This window comes from Pelodiscus sinensis, chromosome 21 (genome assembly GCF_049634645.1).
Source record: "Pelodiscus sinensis isolate JC-2024 chromosome 21, ASM4963464v1, whole genome shotgun sequence".
NCBI lineage: Eukaryota > Metazoa > Chordata > Testudines > Trionychidae > Pelodiscus > Pelodiscus sinensis.
This window is the reverse complement of record NC_134731.1, coordinates 357829-380319: the sequence shown is the minus strand read 5'-3', so window position 1 is coordinate 380319 and position 22491 is coordinate 357829. Positions and strand designations below refer to the sequence as shown.

The following is a 22491-nucleotide window of genomic DNA, read 5'->3' as shown; positions in this document are numbered from 1 at the left end:
CCAGGCCCGGCCTGAGTGGGGCCTGTGTCCCATTGCAAAGCTAGGCCCAGCTGGGCTCAGTCTGTACACACTGCCCAGGCCCGGCCTGAGTGGGGCCCACGTCCCATTGCAAAGCTAGGCCCAGCTGGGCTCACTCTGTACACACTGCCCAGGCCCAGCCTGAGCAGGGGCAGCGTCCCATTGCAAAGCTAGGCCCAGCTGGGCTCAGTCTGTACACACTGCCCAGGCACGGCCTGAGCGGGGACAGCGTCCCATTGCAAAGCTAGGACCAGCTGGGCTCAGTCTGTACACACTGCCCAGGCCCGGCCTGAGTGGGGCCTGTGTCCCATTGCAAAGCTAGGCCCAGCTGGGCTCAGTCTGTACACACTGCCCAGGCCCGGCCTGAGTGGGGCCCACGTCCCATTGCAAAGCTAGGCCCAGCTGGGCTCAGTCTGTACACACTGCCCAGGCCCAGCCTGAGCAGGGGCAGCGTCCCATTGCAAAGCTAGGCCCAGCTGGGCTCAGTCTGTACACACTGCCCAGGCACGGCCTGAGCGGGGACAGCGTCCCATTGCAAAGCTAGGCCCAGCTGGGCTCAGTCTGTACACACTGCCCAGGCCCGGCCTGAGTGGGGCCTGTGTCCCATTGCAAAGCTAGGCCCAGCTGGGCTCAGTCTGTACACACTGCCCAGGCCCGGCCTGAGTGGGGCCTGCGTCCCATTGCAAAGCTAGGCCCAGCTGGGCTCAGTCTGTACACACTGCCCAGGCCCGGCCTGAGCGGGGGCAGCGTCCCATTGCAAAGCTAGGCCCAGCTGGGCTCAGTCTGTACACACTGCCCAGGCACGGCCAGAGTGGGGCCTGTGTCCCATTGCAAAGCTAGGCCCAGCTGGGCTCAGTCTGTACACACTGCCCAGGCACGGCCAGAGTGGGGCCTGTGTCCCATTGCAAAGCTAGGCCCAGCTGGGCTCAGTCTGTACACACTGCCCAGGCCCGGCCAGAGTGGGGCCTGTGTCCCATTGCAAAGCTAGGCCCAGCTGGGCTCAGTCTGTACACACTGCCCAGGCACGGCCTGAGCGGGGGCAGCGTCCCATTGCAAAGCTAGGCCCAGCCGGGCTCAGTCTGTACACACTGCCCAGGCACGGCCAGAGTGGGGCCTGTGTCCCATTGCAAAGCTAGGCCCAGCTGGGCTCAGTCTGTACACACTGCCCAGGCCCGGCCTGAGTGGGGGCAGCATCCCATTGCAAAGCTAGGCCCAGCTGGGCTCAGTCTGTACACACTGCCCAGGCACGGCCTGAGTGGGGCCTGTGTCCCATTGCAAAGCTAGGCCCAGCTGGGCTCAGTCTGTACACACTGCCCAGGCCCGGCCTGAGCGGGGACAGCGTCCCATTGCAAAGCTAGGCCCAGCTGGGCTCAGTCTGTACACACTGCCCAGGCACGGCCAGAGTGGGGCCTGCGTCCCATTGCAAAGCTAGGCCCAGCTGGGCTCAGTCTGTACACACTGCCCAGGCCCGGCCTGAGTGGGGCCTGTGTCCCATTGCAAAGCTAGGCCCAGCTGGGCTCAGTCTGTACACATTGCCCAGGCCCGGCCTGAGTGGGGGCAGCATCCCATTGCAAAGCTGGGCTCAGCTGGGCTCAGTCTGTACACACTGCCCAGGCACGGCCTGAGTGGGGCCTGTGTCCCATTGCAAAGCTAGGCCCAGCTGGGCTCAGTCTGTACACACTGCCCAGGCCCGGCCTGAGTGGGGCCTGCGTCCCATTGCAAAGCTAGGCCCAGCTGGGCTCAGTCTGTACACATTGCCCAGGCCCGGCCTGAGTGGGGGCAGCATCCCATTGCAAAGCTGGGCTCAGCTGGGCTCAGTCTGTACACACTGCCCAGGCACGGCCAGAGTGGGGCCTGTGTCCCATTGCAAAGCGAGGCCCAGCTGGGCTCAGTCTGTACACACTGCCCAGGCCCGGCCTGAGCGGTGGCAGCATCCCATTGCAAAGCTAGTCCCGCTGCTCTGCTCACGTGTGTGTGGGGGAGGAGAGGCTGCGCGGGGCTTGGGGAGAGCTGCCTGTGTGCGCTGCCAGCTGCCCCGGCCGGAGCCCTGTTTGTCAGCCTCAAGCCTCAGCACCCCTCCTGCAGGCTGGGAGCCAGGGACATGTTTACCCGAGAGCGCCAGGCCCTGCGCTAGGGAGGCAGCCAGCAGGTGATTGCTGAAGGCCTCCAGGAGGCAAAAGGGGTGAGCGAGGCCCTGGGGAAGGGGCGGGGGGAAAGGCAGAGGGAAGGCAGGCCGGACGAGTCGGGTTTGCCTGTTAGCCTTTACTTCAGTGGTAAAGGGCTAATCTCCTAGACATTCGCCGCTTTCAAACCGATATGAGAAAACCAAGAAAAGGGCAGAAATCCTGGGCTGAGGAGAGGTCAGCAAGCCTGGCCCGTTACTCTTGAGAGGAGAGGATGGGCATGGGGGTGTGCGTGCGCTATGGGTCCAGGGCTGCTCCAAAGAGCACTGTGGCCAGCGGTTCTCTGGGCCCACTGCCGGCAGGACAGGCAGGCGTGGGCTACACCTGCAGCCAGGGAGGCTCAGGCTAGCTGCGAGGGAAGCTCTCAGTGACGCTCTGAAGAGGCTCCCGGGAGACCGTGGACTTCGTCAGCGGGGGTAGCAGATTGGGCTGCCCTAGGGGTGCTGGCCCTGCCTCGAGGTGCCTTCCAGCCCGACGCGTCTGCAATCGATGATCCAAACACGTCTCCGAGCCGGTGCCCCCTGCTGGGGAGCAGAGCCTGACTGGAAGTCGAACCTGGCAAGGCCCCGACCGGCACTGGGTTGGGCCGGGGCAGCTGCTGAGCCCTCCGCAGGGGCAGTGTGGATGGGCAGCTGGAAAGAAGAGCTGGAGGGAGCATTTTAATTCCTCCCTAATGGGCCGAGCCAAAGGCAGGCAGGACTCCCTCGTCAGCACTGCCCCTTTGCTCTCCAGCCACCCCAGCGTCATGCACGTCAGGGCTCCAGGCATGCTGATCTCTGCTGCTGCCTGGCTCCCCACTGGCCCCTGTAGGGAGAGCCCCCCAGGAGGGCCCTGCTGCATGGGCACGGCCCACAACCTCCCTCCGGCCAGTGGGTCTCTCTCTTGGCTGGAGGCTGAAATGCCCTGCCTACAGGCTCCTTTCCTGCCACCCTGGCAATGCCCAGAAGCCTCCCTGCCAGGCTGTGGAGAGCCAAGAGCAGCCGGCCAGATGCAGGCTCTGCTCTGAGAGCCTCTCCTGCTCAGTGCATTGCCAGAGCACCTCTGGTGGTGCAGGAGGAGGGATGTTGTTGCCATGGGGACAGTTCCTCTTTGTGGGGGCGGGGCCGGAAAGGGGTGACATCACCCACAGGGGAGGGGAGGATGCTGAAGGGGAAGCAGGCGGAGCCCGGATGGGTCTGGGGCAGCAGCTGCCTGTCACTGGCCTGGGCCTGAGGCTACATCCGGGCAGCACAGCAGCATCCGGGGCCGGAGGGGAGAAGGAGCTGGCACCAGCCAAGCACTGCAGCTGGTACCCAGCCCCGCCTCCTCCAGCCATTCCCAACCCCACTGCTGCAAGCAGCACCTGCCCCTCCGTGGGCACCAGGCGAGCAGGGCCCGTGCGCAGCCAACTTCGGGTCCCCCAGGGTGAGTCCCGGGCCCAGGCCCAGGCCCCTGCTGCGGAGGCTGCACTGGGATGCTGCGCTAGGGGCTGTCCATGGTTCTCACCCTGCTTGTCTCCATCTATAAACTGTGCCGGTTTGTTGCCATGTCCAGCGCGGAGAGGCTCTCGGTGCCTGCGTACACGAGCCATGCCTGCCTGTGGGCAGGGGCCGGGGCTGCCCGCAGCTGCCGAGAAGTGTCCCCTGGGGTGAGCACCGACGTGCGGGTGGCTCTGGAGCGGATCCTGCCTGAGCTGCACCTGGCCATTTCCTCCATGAAGCAGGCAGCCGACCCTGAGGAGCTCAGGAAGGGGATCGCCGATATCTTCCAGCTGGTGCAGGAAGCCTGGGTGATGCCCACGCTGGGCCGAGACGTGGCCAAAGCTCTGTGTGATGTCATCCGCCTGGAGGGGGGCCTGGACCTATTGCTGAACCTGCTCCAGGCCACAGAGCTGGAAACCAAGTGCCAGGCTGGCAAACTGCTGGAGCAGATCCTGGTAGCGGAAAATAGGTGAGTCTGCAAAAGGCACATACCCTGCAGAGCCCTCCCCCCCCCGTGCCCCCCCGCAGAGCCCTCCCCCCCGTGCCCTCCTGCAGAGCCCTCCCCGCCCTGTGCCCCCCCGCAGAGCCCACCCCTCCCTGTGCCCCCCGCAGAGCCCTCTCCGCCCTGTGCCCCCCCGCAGAGCCCTCTCCGCCCTGTGCCCCCCCGCAGAGCCCTCCCCCCCTGTGCCCCCCCGCAGAGCCCTCCCCTCCTGTGCCCCTTGCAGAGCCCTCCCCTCCCTGTGCCCCCCGCAGAGCCCTCCCCTCCTGTGCCCCCCCGCAGAGCCCTCCCCTCCTGTGCCCCTTGCAGAGCCCTCCCCTCCCTGTGCCCCCCGCAGAGCCCTCCCCCCCTGTGCCCCCCCGCAGAGCCCACCCCACCCTGTGCCCCCCGCAGAGCCCTCCCCCCCGTGCCCCCCTGCAGAGCCCTCCCCCCCTGTGCCTCCTGCAGAGCCCTCCCCCCCTGTGCCCCCCCGCAGAGCCCACCCCACCCTGTGCCCCCCGCAGAGCACTCCCCGCCCTGTGCCCCCCCGCAGAGCCCACCCCTCCCTGTGCCCCCCGCAGAGCCCTCTCCGCCCTGTGCCCCCCCGCAGAGCCCTCCCCCCCTGTGCCTCCTGCAGAGCCCTCCCCCCCGTGCCCCCCCGCAGAGCCCTCCCCCCCCGTGCCCTCCTGCAGAGCCCTCCCCCCCGTGCCTCCCTGAAGAGCCCACCCCTCCCTGTGCTCCCCTGCAGAGCCCTCCCCTCCTGTGCCCCCTGCAGAGCCCTCCCCTCCCTGTGCCCCCTGCAGAGCCCTCCCCTCCCTGTGCCCCCTGCAGAGCCCTCCCCTCCTGTGCCCCTTGCAGAGCCCTCCCCTCCTGTGCCCCCCCGCAGAGCCCACCCCACCCTGTGCCTCCTGCAGAGCCCTCCCCCCCTGTGCCCCCCCGCAGAGCCCACCCCACCCTGTGCCCCCTGCAGAGCCCTCCCCTCCTGTGCCTCCTGCAGAGCCCACCCCACCCTGTGCCCCCCGCAGAGCCCTCCCCTCCTGTGCCTCCTGCAGAGCCCACCCCACCCTGTGCCCCCTGCAGAGCCCTCCCCTCCTGTGCCCCTTGCAGAGCCCTCCCCGCCTGTGCCCCCTGCAGAGCCCTCCCCGCCCTGTGCCCCCCCGCAGAGCCCTCCCCACCCTGTGCCCCCCGCAGAGCCCTCCCCTCCCTGTGCTCCCCTGCAGAGCCCTCCCCGCCCTGTGCCCCCCCACAGAGCCCTCCCCTCCCTGTGCCCCCCACAGAGCCCTCCCCTCCCTGTGCCCCCCGCAGAGCCCTCCCCTCCTGTGCCCCCCCGCAGAGCCCTCCCCTCCCTGTGCCCCCCGCAGAGCCCTCCCCGCCCTGTGCCCCCCGCAGAGCCCACCCCACCCTGTGCCCCCTGCAGAGCCCTCCCCTCCCTGTGCCCCCCGCAGAGCCCTCCCCTCCCTGTGCCCCCCACAGAGCCCTCCCCTCCCTGTGCCCCCTGCAGAGCCCTCCCCTCCCTGTGCCCCCCACAGAGCCCTCCCCTCCCTGTGCCCCCCTGCAGAGCCCTCCCCTCCTGTGCCCCTTGCAGAGCCCTCCCCTCCTGTGCCCCCCTGCAGAGCCCTCCCCTCCTGTGCCCCTTGCAGAGCCCTCCCCTCCCTGTGCCCCCTGCAGAGCCCTCCCCTCCCTGTGCCCCCCACAGAGCCCTCCCCTCCCTGTGCCCCCCTGCAGAGCCCTCCCCTCCTGTGCCCCTTGCAGAGCCCTCCCCTCCTGTGCCCCCCTGCAGAGCCCTCCCCTCCTGTGCCCCTTGCAGAGCCCTCCCCTCCTGTGCCCCCCTGCAGAGCCCTCCCCTCCTGTGCCCCTTGCAGAGCCCTCCCCTCCCTGTGCCCCCTGCAGAGCCCTCCCCTCCCTGTGCCCCCCTGCAGAGCCCTCCCCTCCTGTGCCCCTTGCAGAGCCCTCCCCTCCTGTGCCCCCCTGCAGAGCCCTCCCCTCCCAGTGCCCCTTGCAGAGCCCTCCCCGCCCTGTGCCCCCCGCAGAGCCCTCCCCTCCTGTGCCCCTTGCAGAGCCCTCCCCGCCCTGTGCCCCCCGCAGAGCCCTCCCCTCCTGTGCCCCCCTGCAGAGCCCTCCCCTCCCTGTGCCCCCCGCAGAGCCCTCCCCTCCTGTGCCCCCCCGCAGAGCCCTCCCCTCCTGTGCCCCTTGCAGAGCCCTCCCCGCCCTGTGCCCCCTGCAGAGCCCTCCCCTCCCTGTGCCCCCCGCAGAGCCCTCCCCCTCTGTGCCCCCCCGCAGAGCCCTCCCCTCCTGTGCCCCTTGCAGAGCCCTCCCCGCCCTGTGCCCCCCTGCAGAGCCCTCCCCCCCTGTGCCTCCTGCAGAGCCCTCCCCCCCTGTGCCCCCCCGCAGAGCCCACCCCACCCTGTGCCCCCCGCAGAGCACTCCCCTCCCTGTGCCCCCCGCAGAGCCCTCCCCTCCCTGTGCCCCCCGCAGAGCCCTCCCCTCCCTGTGCCCCCCACAGAGCCCTCCCCTCCCTGTGCCCCCCTGCAGAGCCCTCCCCTCCTGTGCCCCTTGCAGAGCCCTCCCCTCCCTGTGCCCCCCACAGAGCCCTCCCCTCCCTGTGCCCCCCTGCAGAGCCCTCCCCTCCCTGTGCCCCCTGCAGAGCCCTCCCCTCCTGTGCCCCTTGCAGAGCCCTCCCCTCCTGTGCCCCCCTGCAGAGCCCTCCCCTCCCTGTGCCCCCCGCAGAGCCCACCCCTCCCTGTGCCCCCCTGCAGAGCCCTCCCCTCCCTGTGCCCCCCCGCAGAGCCCTCCCCTCCTGTGCCCCCCCGCAGAGCCCTCCCCTCCTGTGCCCCTTGCAGAGCCCTCCCCGCCCTGTGCCCCCCTGCAGAGCCCTCCCCCCCTGTGCCTCCTGCAGAGCCCTCCCCCCCTGTGCCCCCCCGCAGAGCCCACCCCACCCTGTGCCCCCCACAGAGCACTCCCCGCCCTGTGCCCCCCCGCAGAGCCCACCCCTCCCTGTGCCCCCCGCAGAGCCCACCCCTCCCTGTGCCCCCCGCAGAGCCCTCTCCGCCCTGTGCCCCCCCGCAGAGCCCACCCCTCCCTGTGCCCCCCGCAGAGCCCACCCCTCCCTGTGCCCCCCGCAGAGCCCTCTCCGCCCTGTGCCCCCCCGCAGAGCCCTCCCCCCCTGTGCCTCCTGCAGAGCCCTCCCCTCCTGTGCCCCCCCGCAGAGCCCTCCCCCCCTGTGCCTCCTGCAGAGCCCTCCCCCCCTGTGCCCCCCCGCAGAGCCCTCCCCCCCCGTGCCTCCCTGCAGAGCCCTCCCCGCCCTGTGCCCCCCCGCAGAGCCCACCCCACCCTGTGCCCCCCCGCAGAGCCCTCCCCTCCTGTGCCCCCTGCAGAGCCCTCCCCTCCTGTGCCCCTTGCAGAGCCCTCCCCTCCTGTGCCCTCCTGCAGAGCCCTCCCCCCCGTGCCTCCCTGCAGAGCCCTCCCCGCCCTGTGCCCCCCCGCAGAGCCCTCCCCACCCTGTGCCCCTTGCAGAGCCCTCCCCTCCTGTGCCCCCCTGCAGAGCCCTCCCCTCCCTGTGCCCCCCGCAGAGCCCTCCCCTCCCTGTGCCCCCCTGCAGAGCCCTCCCCTCCTGTGCCCCTTGCAGAGCCCTCCCCTCCTGTGCCCCCCTGCAGAGCCCTCCCCTCCCTGTGCCCCCCTCAGAGCCCTCCCCTCCTGTGCCCCCCCGCAGAGCCCTCCCCTCCTGTGCCCCTTGCAGAGCCCTCCCCTCCTGTGCCCCCCCGCAGAGCCCTCCCCCCCCGTGCCCTCCTGCAGAGCCCTCCCCCCCGTGCCTCCCTGCAGAGCCCTCCCCGCCCTGTGCCCCCCCGCAGAGCCCTCCCCGCCCTGTGCCCCCCCGCAGAGCCCTCCCCTCCTGTGCCCCCCCGCAGAGCCCTCCACCCTGTGCCCCCCCGCAGAGCCCTCCCCCCCCGTGCCCTCCTGCAGAGCCCTCCCCCCCGTGCCTCCCTGCAGAGCCCTCCCCGCCCTGTGCCCCCCTGCAGAGCCCTCCCCTCCTGTGCCCCTTGCAGAGCCCTCCCCCCCTGTGCCCCCTGCAGAGCCCTCCCCTCCTATGCCCCCCGCAGAGCCCTCCCCTCCTGTGCCCCCCTGCAGAGCCCACCCCACCCTGTGCCCCCTGCAGAGCCCTCCCCTCCCTGTGCCCCCCCGCAGAGCCCTCCCCTCCTGTGCGCCTTGCAGAGCCCTCCCCGCCCTGTGCCCCCCCGCAGAGCCCTCCCCTCCTGTGCCCCTTGCAGAGCCCTCCCCGCCCTGTGCCCCCCCGCAGAGCCCTCCCCTCCTGTGCCCCTTGCAGAGCCCTCCCCGCCCTGTGCCCCCCCGCAGAGCCCTCCCCTCCTGTGCCCCTTGCAGAGCCCTCCCCGCCCTGTGCCCCCCCGCAGAGCCCTCCCCTCCTGTGCCCCTTGCAGAGCCCTCCCCTCCTGTGCCCCCCCGCAGAGCCCTCCCCTCCTGTGCGCCTTGCAGAGCCCTCCCCTCCTGTGCCCCCCTGCAGAGCCCTCCCCTCCTGTGCCCCCCTGCAGAGCCCTCCCCTCCTGTGCCCCCCCGCAGAGCCCTCCCCTCCTGTGCCCCCTGCAGAGCCCTCCCCTCCTGTGCCTCCCTGCAGAGCCCTCCCCTCCTGTGCCCCCCCGCAGAGCCCTCCCCTCCTGTGCCCCCCTGCAGAGCCCTCCCCTCCTGTGCCCCTTGCAGAGCCCTCCCCTCCTGTGCCCCCCGCAGAGCCCTCCCCGCCCTGTGCCCCCCCGCAGAGCCCTCCCCTCCTGTGCGCCTTGCAGAGCCCTCCCCGCCCTGTGCCCCCCCGCAGAGCCCTCCCCTCCTGTGCCCCTTGCAGAGCCCTCCCCTCCTGTGCCCCCTGCAGAGCCCTCCCCTCCTGTGCCCCCCACAGAGCCCTCCCCTCCCTGTGCCCCCTTGCAGAGCCCTCCCCTCCTGTGCCCCCCTGCAGAGCCCTCCCCTCCTGTGCCCCCCACAGAGCCCTCCCCTCCCTGTGCCCCCCTGCAGAGCCCTCCCCTCCTGTGCCCCCCCGCAGAGCCCTCCCCTCCTGTGCCCCTTGCAGAGCCCTCCCCTCCTGTGCCCCCCCGCAGAGCCCTCCCCTCCTGTGCGCCTTGCAGAGCCCTCCCCGCCCTGTGCCCCCCCGCAGAGCCCTCCCCTCCTGTGCCCCTTGCAGAGCCCTCCCCTCCTGTGCCCCCCTGCAGAGCCCTCCCCTCCTGTGCCCCCCCGCAGAGCCCTCCCCTCCTGTGCCCCCTGCAGAGCCCTCCCCTCCTGTGCCTCCCTGCAGAGCCCTCCCCTCCTGTGCCCCCCCGCAGAGCCCTCCCCTCCTGTGCCCCCCTGCAGAGCCCTCCCCTCCTGTGCCCCTTGCAGAGCCCTCCCCGCCCTGTGCCCCCCCGCAGAGCCCTCCCCTCCTGTGCGCCTTGCAGAGCCCTCCCCGCCCTGTGCCCCCCCGCAGAGCCCTCCCCTCCTGTGCCCCTTGCAGAGCCCTCCCCTCCTGTGCCCCCTGCAGAGCCCTCCCCTCCTGTGCCCCCCACAGAGCCCTCCCCTCCCTGTGCCCCCCTGCAGAGCCCTCCCCTCCTGTGCCCCCCACAGAGCCCTCCCCTCCCTGTGCCCCCCTGCAGAGCCCTCCCCTCCTGTGCCCCCCCGCAGAGCCCTCCCCTCCCTGTGCCCCCCACAGAGCCCTCCCCTCCCTGTGCCCCCCGCAGAGCCCTCCCCTCCTGTGCCCCCCCGCAGAGCCCTCCTCCGGTCCCTTCTCTCCAAGTCCCTGGAATTTGACTGAGCCACTTCCCCAGCCTGGCCCCTCTCCAGCCCAGGGAGTGTCCTCCAGCGGCAGGAGGGGCCGGGCTGGACAGGGCTCTGCGGGGCGTTAAGCTGGCCCCGCATGTGTGTACAGGCTTTGGGACGGCTCGGCTCTCTCTCTAGGCCGTGTGTTCCGAGCGCTCTCCCTCACACTGTGGGCTCCGAGGGGTGGCGGCTGCGTTGTCCCCACCCCAGGGACTGATGAGCGTTTGTGGGGCCCAGGGCCCGGGGCAGCCGCCCCGCTCGCCCTGCCCTATATCTGCCGCTGCCCCACCCCTGCATCGCCCAGAGGCTCAGCCTGGGGCCACGAGAGTTCTCCTCCAGCTGACGCTTGCTAGTGCTGCTGCAGCTGCTGGAGCTACGGGCCCAAGGGCCTGAGTGGGGCGGCGGGCCGGGCCGAACTTAGAGCTGCACGCCGGGCTCAGGCACGCAGCTCTGCCTGCTCACAGGTAGCGCAGCAGAGGGTCCTGGGGCAGGCGCCCGGGTCAGCTTTCCCACCGGCCTCTCTCTGGGCTGGGCTGTGATCTCAGCTCTCACAGGGCGCAGCTCATCCAGCCGGTGACCTCAGCTGGCCAAGGCGTCCCAGTGGCTGAGCTATATGCTGGCAGCAGCCCCCTGCACCCCAGCGCCTTGCTCCTTGTCCCTGGGACACTGCGTGGCCGGGCAGAGGCAGCTGGTTCTAAGCCCTGCTAGGTCAGTAAGTCTCTTGCTCGAGCTCTGTGCCACTGCTGCAAGGGGAGAGGTCCAGGGCAGCTTTCCCCGGGCTCAGCACGTACACCCCAGCTCCACCAGTGGCTCCTGCCTGGCTGCTGGTTCCCCCAAGTCCCTCGCAGTTGCCCCTGACCTCTGTGTTAGTAGCCCAGACTCCCACGCCTGGTTCCTTGCTCCCAGGTTGGCCTGGACCTGCCCTCACCTGCGCCGGCCATGGGACAGTGCACAGCTCGGGGCTTGGACCTGCTGGACGAGTTTGGCTTTGGAAATGGCAGAAAAGCATTGCCAGCTGGCCCAAACGTCTTGTCTTCATGTTTCCTGTGAAGGTGACAGTCACGTTCTGTCCTGCCAGCTCACGCCAGTGTCCACCCAGTCCCCTTCCTCTCCTGCTCGCTACCCGCGCTGCCTGGGCCCAGCTCCAGTGCTGCTGCCTCTACACGCGCCCTGGCTCCAGGCCCAACAGGCAGCTGACGTCCCACAGACCTGGGTGTCCAGAGAGGTGACTCTGACAGCGAGGACTCACTTTTCTGGGACAGGAACAGAGGGGGCAGGTAGCACCATGCTCAGAAAGTGACTGTGCGAGGTGCGGTCTTTGCACACTCGTGTGCTGGGCCCACACTGCTGCCGGGGACCAGTTGTCAAGTACACACTCAGCTCAGGAGCAGGAGGCATTTCTGGAGGGCAGGGCCTCCTTTGCGAATGCTGCTTGGTGCCCGTGTTGATTGGCACCTGCTGCAGCTGACCTCACTGGGCAGGCTGGTGCTTAGCCACATTCACCCCCTGGGATAACAGCAGGGCCCAGGAGGCCCTGGTGTTTAGGGCAGTGGTCACCAGCCAGTGGACTGGGCTTTGGCCAGCTGCTGGCACTTCATCTGCCCCTCGAAGCAGGGCTGTGTTGCTCCTGCCCTCTGCCTTGGAGCTGCCCCCAGCCCCGGGAGCCTCGTGCTTGCTGTGTGGGGCACAGAAAGAAGAGGAGGGGGTGCTGATGTCAGGGTGCCACACCCCCTAGCCTGTATCGCAGCCCCACAAAGTGGGGGGGTAGGGGGCCGGGGGGAGCGAGTTTGCTGGCTGCTTTCGGGACTAGTGCAGGGCCAGCGTAGGGGTAAGTCTGCCTTAGTCCCCTGCACCACCCCTCAGAAGCCCCCTGTGGTAAGCAGTGCCCAGCTGGAGCCTGCATTCCAAACCCCAGCCCCAGTCCTGAACCCCAACCCTCTGCCCTCGCCCTAAGTCCCCCTGCGCCCTGAACTCCCTCCTGCACCGTAACTCCCTGCCCCAGGGTCAGCTCAGAATCCCGCCCCCTCTTCAAATCCTTTAGCCCAAGATCAGAGTCCACACCCCCTCCCCCACACCCCAGTCCTCTGTCCCCAGCCTGATAAAAGTGAGTGAGGATGGGGTGAGTAGGGGCGGGGCCTTGGAGAAGGGGCGGGAAGCAGGCGGGGCCAGGCTGTTTGGGTTGGAGGTAGATCCCGGATTGCGTTTCCATTCCCAACGTGATCTCATGCTTAAGACTGTTGCAGACCCTGCATTAGGGTGTCATTGCCATGGGAGGGAATGTCAGCGCCAGGAATTTGAATTCAGCCCCTCAGTTCCTGGCAAGAGGGAGCAGCCACTTGGCCTCATGGTCTGACTCAGCCGGAACAACCTGTCCTGCAGCCAAGTCTCTTCATTGTTGCCAGCCAGCCCCGGCAGCAGCATGGCAGGCTGTGCTGTGCCTTGCGCGAACGCAGGCAGGATATCCCAGAGCGGGGATCCCTCTTCCCTGTGTTCCCAGGCTGGCCCCCCGGCACCGGCCTCCCAGGGCTGAGCCATTTCAAACTCAAGGAAGGTTCTCACCTGCTTCCGTCCATGGCCACACACGCGGCCCGTTACACCAGCTCCTACCCAGAATCCTTTGCACCAGTCCCCATGCTGCAATGAGCTCAGGATGCCCGCGCCCTGCCCTGGCCAGCGACGCGGCTAATCCACACGCACAGGGGATCATGCAGAAGGGCCTGGACTCCGGATCCCAGCCGCAGGCAGGCTCTGTTTTCCAGAGCTCTCTGAGCGGCTCGCTGCCAAACCCAGCCCAAGGTCACTGTAAGCAGCACGGAGAAAAGGAGTTCCCAGAAACTCCCTCCCACGTGCCCCAATGGAGGGGCTGGCTGCATCCCTCTGACTTTGCTGATCCACCCCAATGTGGACTCCCTGGGCCAGTAGCAGCACAGCGTTGTGGGGCTGGCTGCTCTCCTCTCCTCTCCTCGTCCTGCCAGCACATTCCCTGCAGTGTCACAGCCTGGCCAGTCTGTTGGGCTCCACATGCTTGTAGTGGGGCTGCGCGGACCCTGTCACGGTATCTAGGGCTGGGGCTCAGCAGTCTGCAGGTAGACACCCTTGCTCACATGCTAGTCTGAATGGTCCCAGGAAGGCTCCTCAGATGTGGACTGGCCCCTCCCATTGTCAGTTAAATGCTCCTGATGGGCCCTTCACCTTGACTAGGCCCTTGGCAGCACACTGGCCACGTGCTTCCCCGGGGTGACTCAGTCGCACCCCAATTGACACACACACTCATCACATACTCATACCAGCCAATCACCTTCCCGCGGACACCTCCCTCCCCCACCTCCTGGGCAAGCCTTGTGGCACATACAGAATCAGGGTGGCAACAGAATCAGTCTGTACGGTTACATTTTAATGAGACGATGTTACAGCCTCCCGCGGCAAACACCTGCAAACCTTGACGAGTTCAGTCTCTAGGCATCATGGCACTGCCCTGTTCTTTGCTTTCACCCTTCTTCCCTCTGCTTCTTACGCTGCCAGGTTTTGGTAACCAGGTTTGGTTCTTTAAAGGATTTGAAACCACAGACAGAGGAATACTTCTTTTTAGGGTCAACAAAGATTTTTTATTTTTTCTATTTACTTTATAATTAATTTTCCATTTAAATCAATTCACTATTTTTGATTCTTTTAAGACAATATAATATACAAAGAAAAAGTAGAAAAACAGTACAGTTAAAAAAACCCAAGAAATAATAACTTCTCTTACAGATATACCCTCCTGATTTACCTTTAAACAATGTATGGAGTTAACAAATATATACTACTCATGTTAAGAAAGACAGAAGCATTGCTTAGATTCAGGAGAGATTCTTTTCGTTATGTTTTTCCTTTCTTTGGATTTTTCGTTGCAACTTACGACCGGTGTTCGTTCCCCTTTCGGAGCTTATGTGCGGCAGCGAGATTCAGCGCCAGGGAGGGAGTCCTGGTTGATCAGACCTGGCTTTTTGGATTCGCAACCCGTCCGCTCTTGGTCTGTTTCAGCCCACCTTATATACCCTGTTTTGGTATTTTGGTATCCTCCACTCGCCTGACAATTGCTGACGTTAGATTTTTGTTGTCTCATGCTGCCCTTACAAAAACTTTCGTCTGCTCCATTTGGGGTAATCAGCACTTTGTTGCATACTGCTGTCTGAGTTACTTACTTCCCTAAAAGCGGGGTTATTGTTGGTCATCCAATCAAATTTTGTTTTTATTTTTATCTCCTGTATCTCACAATGCTGCCTTTCCTTTCCACTTACAATTAAACTGGTGCTCATTTGACATATTCTGGGTAGGCCTCAACACATCCCTTTCATACCAGGGACCGGATCGCCCGGATTGGGCTGGGGGTGATTTTGAATCTGACCAAGGAGCGAGACAGCCCCCAGCTGGCACGCAGCCTCTCGGGTATCCTGGAGCACATGTTCAAACACACCGAGGACACCTGTTCCCAGCTCATCTCCAATGGTGGCCTGGACGCCATCCTCTACTGGTGCCGCTGGACTGACCCCGTTGTGCTTCGCCACTGCGCCATGGCCCTGGCCAACTGTGCCATGTATGGCGGGCAAGCCAACCAGCGGCTGATGATCGAGAAGAAGGCAGCAGAGTGGCTCTTCCCGCTGGTGTTCTCCAAAGACGACGAGCTGATCCGCCTGCATGCCTGCCTGGCCATCACGGTGCTGGCCACCAACAAAGAGATCGAAAAGGAGGTGGAGCGGTCGGGGACCCTGGCACTGGTGGAGCCCTTCATTGCCTCGCTGGACCCAGAGCAGTTCGCATGCGACTTGCTGGACAGCAGTGACAGCAGTCAGGGGAGGACAGCCAAGGACCTGCAGCACCTGGTGCCCTTGCTGGACAGCTCGCGGCTGGAGGCACAGTGCATCGCTGTCTTCTACCTGTGCACGGAGGCTGCCATCAAAGCCAGGCAGAAGAAAACCAAGGTAAGGTTACCTGCGACAGGCAGGTGTGGGAGGAGGAGGGCATTGAGCTGGCGTCCGAGCAGTCCTGCATCCTCTGGGTGTTCACTGCTCTGCCTTTGGGAAGCCGCGGTGTCCTGACATGCCCATGTGCCAGGACTGTGTGGCATGACTCAGAGGGAAGGCACCTGGGGCTATAAGGCTGTGAGGGCTCCTACTCTTGTGTGCCCAGATTTTCAGTGAAATTGGGGCTGCCCAGAGCCTGAAGAGGATAGTGTGCTACTCCACCAACACCACTGCCTCGTGCCTGGCCAAGAAGACGCTGCGCATGATGGGCGAGGACGTGCCTCGGCGGATCCTGCCCACCGTCTCCAGCTGGAAACCCAGCGAGGTGCAGACATGGCTGCAGCAGATTGGATTCAACAAACACTGCCAGAGCTTCCTGGTAGGGTCGTGTTTGCGAGAGAGGGACAGTGGACAGGCCCTTTGCCGGGAACACACAAAGGACCCACCCTTGGAATAAGGGTCCCTGCAGATAAATTGTCCTCCAGAGCAATGGAGCCATTCATGGCCACGTCTCCTTGAGCAGGGCTACAGGGAACTAGGCCAGTGTCTGTGGCATGCCCAGAGCAGGCCAGCCCGCCATACGCGTGCGCTGCTGTCTGTACGGCTGCCCTCGAGCAGTCAGGGGAACAGACGTCACTAGCCAGAGCAGGCGTGGGCAGCCGGCGGGCGGTTCTCTCTGCTGGGGTCTGCATGGTCCTTGCTGAGCAGGTCCACCCCTGGCTGGTGAAGCTAACGGCATAGGGCACTGGAGCTGCCCCCATTCACTGCATGGCCATCTCACCCGCCTCCTCTGCCTGAGCCCCCTCCCTGGCTCAGGGCTCCAGTGTGCTTGGTGGGCAGCTTTGCCATCTCCTCTCTTGGCAGGACCACGAGGTGGACGGGGACCTGCTGCTGCGGCTGACGGAGACGGACCTGCAGGAAGATCTGGGGATGGCCTCCAGCATCGTCCGGAAGAGGTAGGCCCGTGTCCTGGGGCAGCGCTGCACACGCAGGCCTCGCCCACAGCCGTCCCTGCAAAGACCTTTGCGCTGCCCCTGCTTCCCCAGCAATGACAGCACCTGCCTGTGACCTCCCGCGGCCAGTGGAAGTTCTCACAGGGTGTGGCTGGCAAGGGGCTCTCAGCACGGGACCTGCTGCTCAGAAAGACTCAGACTGGCCGTGGCCTCTGCTCCCCAGGATGCAAGTCCTGCCCCTCTGCTGGTCTGTCTGGTCATCTCTCTCCTGTGCTCTCTTCTCCTCCCAGCGCGCCAAGTCCCTGCCTGCCCCGAGCCCTGGTAACTCCTTTCCTGGCTTACGCCCGCTTACTTGCCAGGTTCTTCCGGGAGCTGACGGAGCTGAAGACATATGCAAATTACTCCACCTGCGACCGTAGCAACCTGGCCGACTGGCTGGGCAGCATTGACCCCAAGTTCCGCCAGTACACGTACAACCTGGTGACCTGCGGGATCGACCGCAACTTCCTCCACCGCGTCACGGAGGAGCAGCTGCAGGAGGACTGCCACATCAGCGTGGGCTTCCACCGCGTGCGCATCCTCTCTGCCGCCAGGGGTAGGGCCTCCTCCCCGCGCCGGCTGGGGGCTGGTGGGGCCTCTGCTCAGACCCGGACGAGGCTGGCTGAGGCACTGGGCTGGGGTCCGGGTGGGATTAATAGGCCTGCTACGTGACTGATCAAAGTCACCATTAACTCTTGGCTTCTATCCACTCCTGCGTCTAGAAATGCTTCACTCTCCCCTGCCATGCAGTGGCTGCAAATCCAGCTCTGAGGGGCCCGACGTCTTCATCAGCTACCGGCGGAGCACTGGGTCCCAGCTGGCCAGGTGAGTGCCAAGGGGCCCGCCCCATGGGACCCATACCAGGGAAGGCGCGATGGCTGCGCTGTGGCTTAGGATTGACCCATGTGGACAATGCTGCAGCCCCCTGGGAAGAGCAACAGTGGGCGGGGACAGAGCCTGGAGGCTGAGTGAGAGCGGAGGAGGCCAGCAGGGGAATTTAGCCTCCCGGTGCCAGCCTGGCCATGTGATGGGGACTTGCACTTTTCTCAAGCCACACCCCAGGTGGGCCGGTCAGGGGCTGGGCTGAAAGCCTCCTGCCTTGTTAGTTCTGTCACAGGCCCAAGCCCGTGGCTACCACCTTGAGGCTGCAGTTGGCTCTGTGGACGCCTGCTGTCAGCTCCAGTTTCCCAGGGCCTCTGGCTGAGCTGATGAGGACGGGGGGGAGAGGGTGCCTGCTGTGGGTCCCTGATGGTGCCACTCTCTTGCCCCCAGCCTGCTGAAGGTGCATCTGCAGCTGCATGGCTTCAGTGTGTTCATAGATGTGGAGAAGCTGGAGGCGGGGAAGTTTGAGGACAAGCTGATCCAGAGCGTGATGAACGCCCGCAACTTCGTGCTGGTTCTCTCGCCAAACACGCTGGATAAGTGCATGGGAGACCCTGAGCGCAAGGACTGGGTGCACAAGGTGAGAGCCTGGTGCAGGAGCTCCAAGGGCTGTGCCTGGGGAGCCACCACAGGAGCGGGAGGCGCTGGAGATGGCTTTGGCTGCCAGGCGGGAGCTGGGGTAAGCTCTGGCCTTTCCCTCAGGAGATCGCGACAGCCCTGAGCTGCGGGAAGAACATCATCCCCGTGACTGACCATTTTGAGTGGCCGGATCCACAGGCTCTTCCCGAGGACATGCGGGCTGTCCTGAAGTTTAACGGCATCAAGTGAGTGCGAGGGCAGCTGCCACGTGGCGTGTGGGAGGCCACGGTTCAGTCAGGAAGTAGCGGGCAGATGAGGGAAGCCGAGGGAGGCTGCTGAACATCCCACTTCCAGGGATGGCGCATGGAGGTGCCAGCCTCTGCAGGGGGGACCCATCTGCAAGGTGGAATTTTCTTCTCCTGGCCCCCTTTGACGTGATTCTCCTCCCGCCTTGCCCTTTTGGCCCCAGCCACCTGCAGGCAGGTCTCATATCCCCTGCAGTCCTTCAGCCAAGCTAGGCAGAGTCGTCCTCCACCCCTGCTCCTGGCACAACTGTTCTGGTCCCCAGCACCCACGGCCCACTGGCACTTTGAACCGCATCCCAGGAGGGGTGGGGCCCCACTGTGCCCATGGCCCAGACTTCCCAGAGGTGCCAGGGCTCGGAGGCACCTCGCTACCACCTGCCCATAGCATGAGGGAGCCTTTTGTGTGCCACTGCGGCTCAGCTCCCTGACTCCACAAGCAAGGCAAGCCCTGCTGCCTCGTCCCCTGGGGCTCCCTGGCCCTTACGTGCTAGGACACGCTGCCCCTGCCACGTCCAGGCCAAGGCACCAGACACGCGGGATGTTCCCGCAGGAACAGCCCCCCACGACACCGGAGAGCCAGCCCTGCAAGACTGGAAACAGGGCAAAATCCAATTTCATACAAACCTGAGCCCTGCTGCCCTCGTCTGAAACGCGGCTGCTCACCCTGCGTCCCCCCCACAGCTTCCCACCGGGCTGGCCGAGACACTGCTCTCAGGAGGCCCAGCCCCTCCTCCAGGGGAGGGTGCCAGGAGCGGTCTGCACCCCCAGATACAGCTGCACGCCCCTTTGCGCTTCACCTGATGCCAGCTCCCCTGCTGGGCTCCCTCCCAAAGGCCTGCACACGCTACTTAGCCGCTGACTCAGACATGTCGAGCCAAACATGGACCCGCCGTAGGGCCTTGAGCTACAGAGCTGCAGATCCCCATGTCCAGTACTGACAACCCCCCTTCTCAGTGCCCGCCCTGACCGGCAGCAAGGTGACACTGACACCCACTGCCAGCAGGACCCGGACGTGGCCTGTCAGCCCCAGACCCAGGGTGGCCCGTGCCCTCTGCCACTGCGGTCCTGCAATTACACCAGCGTCTGCGGGGCGGGTGGGCCAGTGCCGAGAACAGCGGCCTGGGCAGCCTGTGGCTGGGCACAGAGCAGCAGCCCAGAGGGGTGGGTCTGACAGCGCCCATGGGCTGGTGTATTGTGCTCACCTGCAGAGACCAGGGTGTTGCAGCCTGTTCCCTCCTGAATGCAGATGGTCCCACGAGTACCAAGAGGCCACCATTGAGAAGATCGTCCGCTTCCTGCAGGGCCGCTCGTCCCGGGATTCGTCTGCGGGCTCCGAGAACAGCCTGGAGTGTGCCCCCCCACTGGGGCAGACCTAGCGCCAGGCGGCCCCAGCCCATGTCCTCTAGGGCCGTGTAGCTCAACCACGGAGGGGCTTGCTGCCTTCCTAACTGGTGTCAGGGAGATCGCAGGGGCTGGCGCCAGTCCTCAGCCCAGGGGTTGAGAAACACTGTGCTAGGGACTTCCCCAAAGAGGCCCCCGCCCCCACGGGGTCAAATCCTTCCCTTTAGAGCTTCCTGCTTGCGGGATTGCCCCAGACCCATCCCTGGAGGACCTGGGTCTACTGCCCCGCCCCCCCCGTGCACGAGAAAAGGCACAGACGAAACGCTAGCCTGCCCCTCCCACCAGAATCCAGCCCCTGGCCCTGGGGGGGACAGCCTCCGCTTAGGACCCAAACCACGGCCTACCCTCTGCCTCCTACTGACCAAGCCTGCGGGGCAGACACACGGTGCTTCCCAATGCCTGGGGCACAGAGCCAGCTGGTCCCCTTGCCTGGCAGGGCTCCCACTCCTCAGTGCCTCCCCCGAAGCCAGTGAGGGGAGCACAGCCCCTGCCCTGCAGCCCAGCCACTAGGGCATGCAGGGTGGGTGGGGCAGGATGTGGGAGGAGAAGGGGCTAGTGAAAGGACGTGACCCAGGAGCCACAAACACCAGCCTGGCCTTACAGGCCCTGACCTGCTGGGTGCCCAGGGCGTGGCTCAGGGAGCGAGTGGCGCCACAGCGTGCCAGTGGGCAGGAGAGGCCGCAGGTGCAAGCCCCATGTTGTGTGTCAAGGTGAGCCCTCCCCACCTGTCCCGCCAGCTCCCCCTCCCCCCTCCTGGCCCCTCCCAGCCCACAGAGCAGGCCATGCTGTCCCCGCCTGGCCTCATGAGTCTGTGGCTCCCAGCTCAGGTAGAATCTCACCCAGGGGCCTTTGCAAGGTGGTGTTGGGGCCTGCCACTCCGGTGCCATGGTGAAGGCGTTCAGGCCCAGGTGTGCAGGGCCCCTGCCGGGCGCCTGAGCACATGCTGCTGCACTGTACCTGTGGGACCGTTAAACACCGGCAAGGCACTGGGCACTGGATGTGCTTTATTCCCACCCTCCGCAGGCGTCACTCCAGGTTTCACAGCATGGCCAATGGGGCTTGCTGCGCATCCCGCTGAGCTTGCGGCCGCACCTCCGCTTGGCTGGCTCCAGTACTCGGTGACTGGCCAGTGCCTCCCCTCCCCCCCTCCAGGTCCAATGCACCTGACCTGGCTGCTTTGCACATTGGCAATCAGCCGCTCCTCAGCCTAGAGGGACGGGGGGGCATTGCCTGGGCAGGGGACAGGCTGCCAGCAGGACCGTGCACGGTGTGGGGCGCAGCCGTTGGCCCGTGCACTCTGCCACCTGTAGCGCAGCTGCAGCTCGCACAGGGCTGCCCTGCTTTGCTTGTGGCCTTTCTGTGGCATCTGCGGGTGCACACACGAGCCGGATGTCAGGCAGCCAATGCCAGGTGGTCTCAGCTCGCTGTGCTGCAGACCCCACTGCCATCTCTGCACAGGGCTGGTGTCCCACCCTACACCTCTGCCCCTCGGTCTGGCTGCAGCTGGAAGCTGCTCTAACAAGCCCATTTCTGGGGCTCTCGCGTGGAGATGTGGGCTCCTCCCAAGGGGCTCCCTTCCCCCAGCACAGCCCTACCTTGGAGAAAGGAGCCAGGCCTGCACTCCAGAGGGCTCACAATGTGAGGGGATGGCCAGAAGAGGGCACTCCTCCCTGCTCCTCACCCTCCTCGGGCTTCCTCCAGCAGCTCCCGCGCCAGTCACAGCGAGCAAGCAAAGGCCTGCCTCTGTGCAGCTCCCGCCGTGGAGTTACGCCTGCCTTGCTCGGCCCCACCCGCCCGGCTCCAGCCACACACAGGGTCCAGAAGAACGGGTGCAGGGACGGCCCGTGTGCAGTGCTCCTGAGCCCAGGCGAGGGGCCCCGATGAACTGCTTTCCATAAGAGGCACGGGGGGCTGTGCGAGCCGTAGCTGAGACGGCGCCACAGGCCCAGGGCATGGCCTGCTAGGCTCTGTTCCTGAAGGCCTGCACCTTGCCTGCCAGCCAGGCCTGGGCACAGTAGGGCCGAGGAGCCTGCGTCCATCACGTTGGGGGGTGTCGATTCCACCAGCAGCAGGGGCCCCACCCCACACGCTGACCGAAGGGGCAGAGCCTGTCTGGGGGGCACTGGCCCGGGGCCAGCGTAGGTTTTAGGGAGAGGGTGCCATTGCTCAGTGGCTGTTGGAAGGTGCCAGCCAGCCCGTCATAGGAAACTCCAGCTAAGGCAGGATGCTGCAGTGTCTTCCCAGGAGTCCGGCCTGTGCCCCACCCTCCACGCTGGCCTCCTGCCGCCGAGCGTCAAGGACAAACTCCTGTAACCATCGAAGGCCAGGCTGAGGCCATGGTCAGCAAGTCCATCACAGGCACACGGCAACTTCCCGCCCTGAGGGAAAAGCTGGGGTGTGGGAGACAGAGCTCTGAGAGCATGGCACGGCTCCCCTGGGAGCGAAGGGCCACGCAACCGCCTGCTGCTCATGCCAGAGAACGTGCCCCGCCCCAATGCACCTGGAGAAGCACGGATGGAGCAAGGGGAACCCTCCTCAAATGTTCCACTGCCCACAGCTCCTCCCCTGGAACGAGGACAAGACAATGAACTGCAGAAGCACCCGGGCCACGCGGCTAGGTACCTGAGAGAAGGTGCTCAGGTACTAGGGGGCTGAGGGCAACTTGAGAACCTGTGGAACGTGAAATAAAAAGGTTCCCAGCCTCCCTTTGGCCCTGGATAGGGTTTGGGATTAATGTGAGCATGGTGCACATTGTGCTCTAAGGACACCCTGTGCCTGCCGCGCACGGCCACTCCATGGTAGGTCATGCAGTGGTTCCAAGAGTTCTTGTTTCAACACTAGGCTACGTCTACACTACAGGCGTCTAGCGCAAGAACTGTTCTGCGCAAGCGTTCTTGTGCAAAAGGTCTTCCACAAGAGAGCGTCCACACTGCCATGTGCTTTTGCACTAGAGCATCCATGGCAGTGTGGACGCACTCTTGCGCAAGAAAGCGCTGATGGCCATTTTAGCCATAGGGGTTTCTTGTGCAAGAAATTCATGTTGCCTGTCTACACTGCCTTCTTGTGGAAGAGCTCTGGGGAGAGGAATAACTCTTCCAGAAGAAGCCCTGTTTTCAACGCTGGACTACATTTACTTGCGCAAGAACACGTGTGCAGTATAGACGCTCTGCAAGTTCTTGTGCAAGAACAGCCATTCGTGTGCAAAAAGCCTGCAGTGTAGACGTAGCCAGAGAGAAGCTGTTCTTCCACACGTCCTAGTGGATTCTTCCACAGCAGGGGACTGATCTGCAAGGCCAGCATGATGGGATCCATGTAACTGCACTGTACAGACACGGCCAGCTTGGACCTGCAGCCCAATGGGATCATCTAGGTTTTAGCAGCCTGGTACTGCATTGAGGAA

The 22491-nt window shown here is 65.6% G+C and overlaps 1 protein-coding gene and 1 long non-coding RNA gene across 6 annotated transcripts; one reads left to right on the top strand and one right to left on the bottom strand.

Annotated features, from left to right (window-relative positions):
• Positions 1-1884: 1884 nt before the first annotated feature.
• LOC142819213 (uncharacterized) lies at positions 1885-12915 on the bottom strand. The gene is made up of 4 exons (XR_012897015.1): positions 12489-12915; positions 10858-10973; positions 3687-4113; positions 1885-2722 (listed from the first exon to the last, which is right to left on the bottom strand). It is a non-coding gene; the product is annotated as an uncharacterized LOC142819213 (long non-coding RNA).
• On the top strand, positions 3676-21807 carry SARM1 (sterile alpha and TIR motif containing 1). Of its 5 annotated transcripts, none has more exons than XM_006118016.4 (9): positions 3676-4130; positions 14272-14890; positions 15099-15311; positions 15797-15888; positions 16245-16480; positions 16647-16749; positions 17197-17386; positions 17509-17630; positions 18937-21807. In XM_006118016.4, exons 1-9 carry the CDS (start codon positions 3676-3678, stop codon positions 19064-19066), a joined length of 2160 nt encoding a protein of 719 aa, XP_006118078.2. In that variant the 3' UTR covers positions 19067-21807. The 5 variants fall into 5 exon arrangements, with proteins under 5 accessions (XP_006118078.2, XP_075760562.1, XP_075760563.1 ...); XM_075904447.1 differs by having other exon boundaries at positions 18899-21807; XM_075904448.1 differs by having other exon boundaries at positions 16176-16480.
• The last annotated feature ends 684 nt before the right edge of the window (positions 21808-22491 follow it).

Excerpts from the sequence above, each read along its gene's own strand:
- SARM1 (XM_075904446.1), top strand. The coding sequence starts at position 3,676 with ATGGTTCTCACCCTGCTTGTCTCCATCTATAAACTGTGCCGGTTTGTT. Across the intron at positions 16,750-17,196 it reads ACTGGGTCCCAGCTGGCCAG|CCTGCTGAAGGTGCATCTGC; the intron begins GTGAGTGCCAAG and ends TCTTGCCCCCAG. Across the intron at positions 17,631-18,898 it reads CTGAAGTTTAACGGCATCAA|AGACCAGGGTGTTGCAGCCT; the intron begins GTGAGTGCGAGG and ends GCTCACCTGCAG.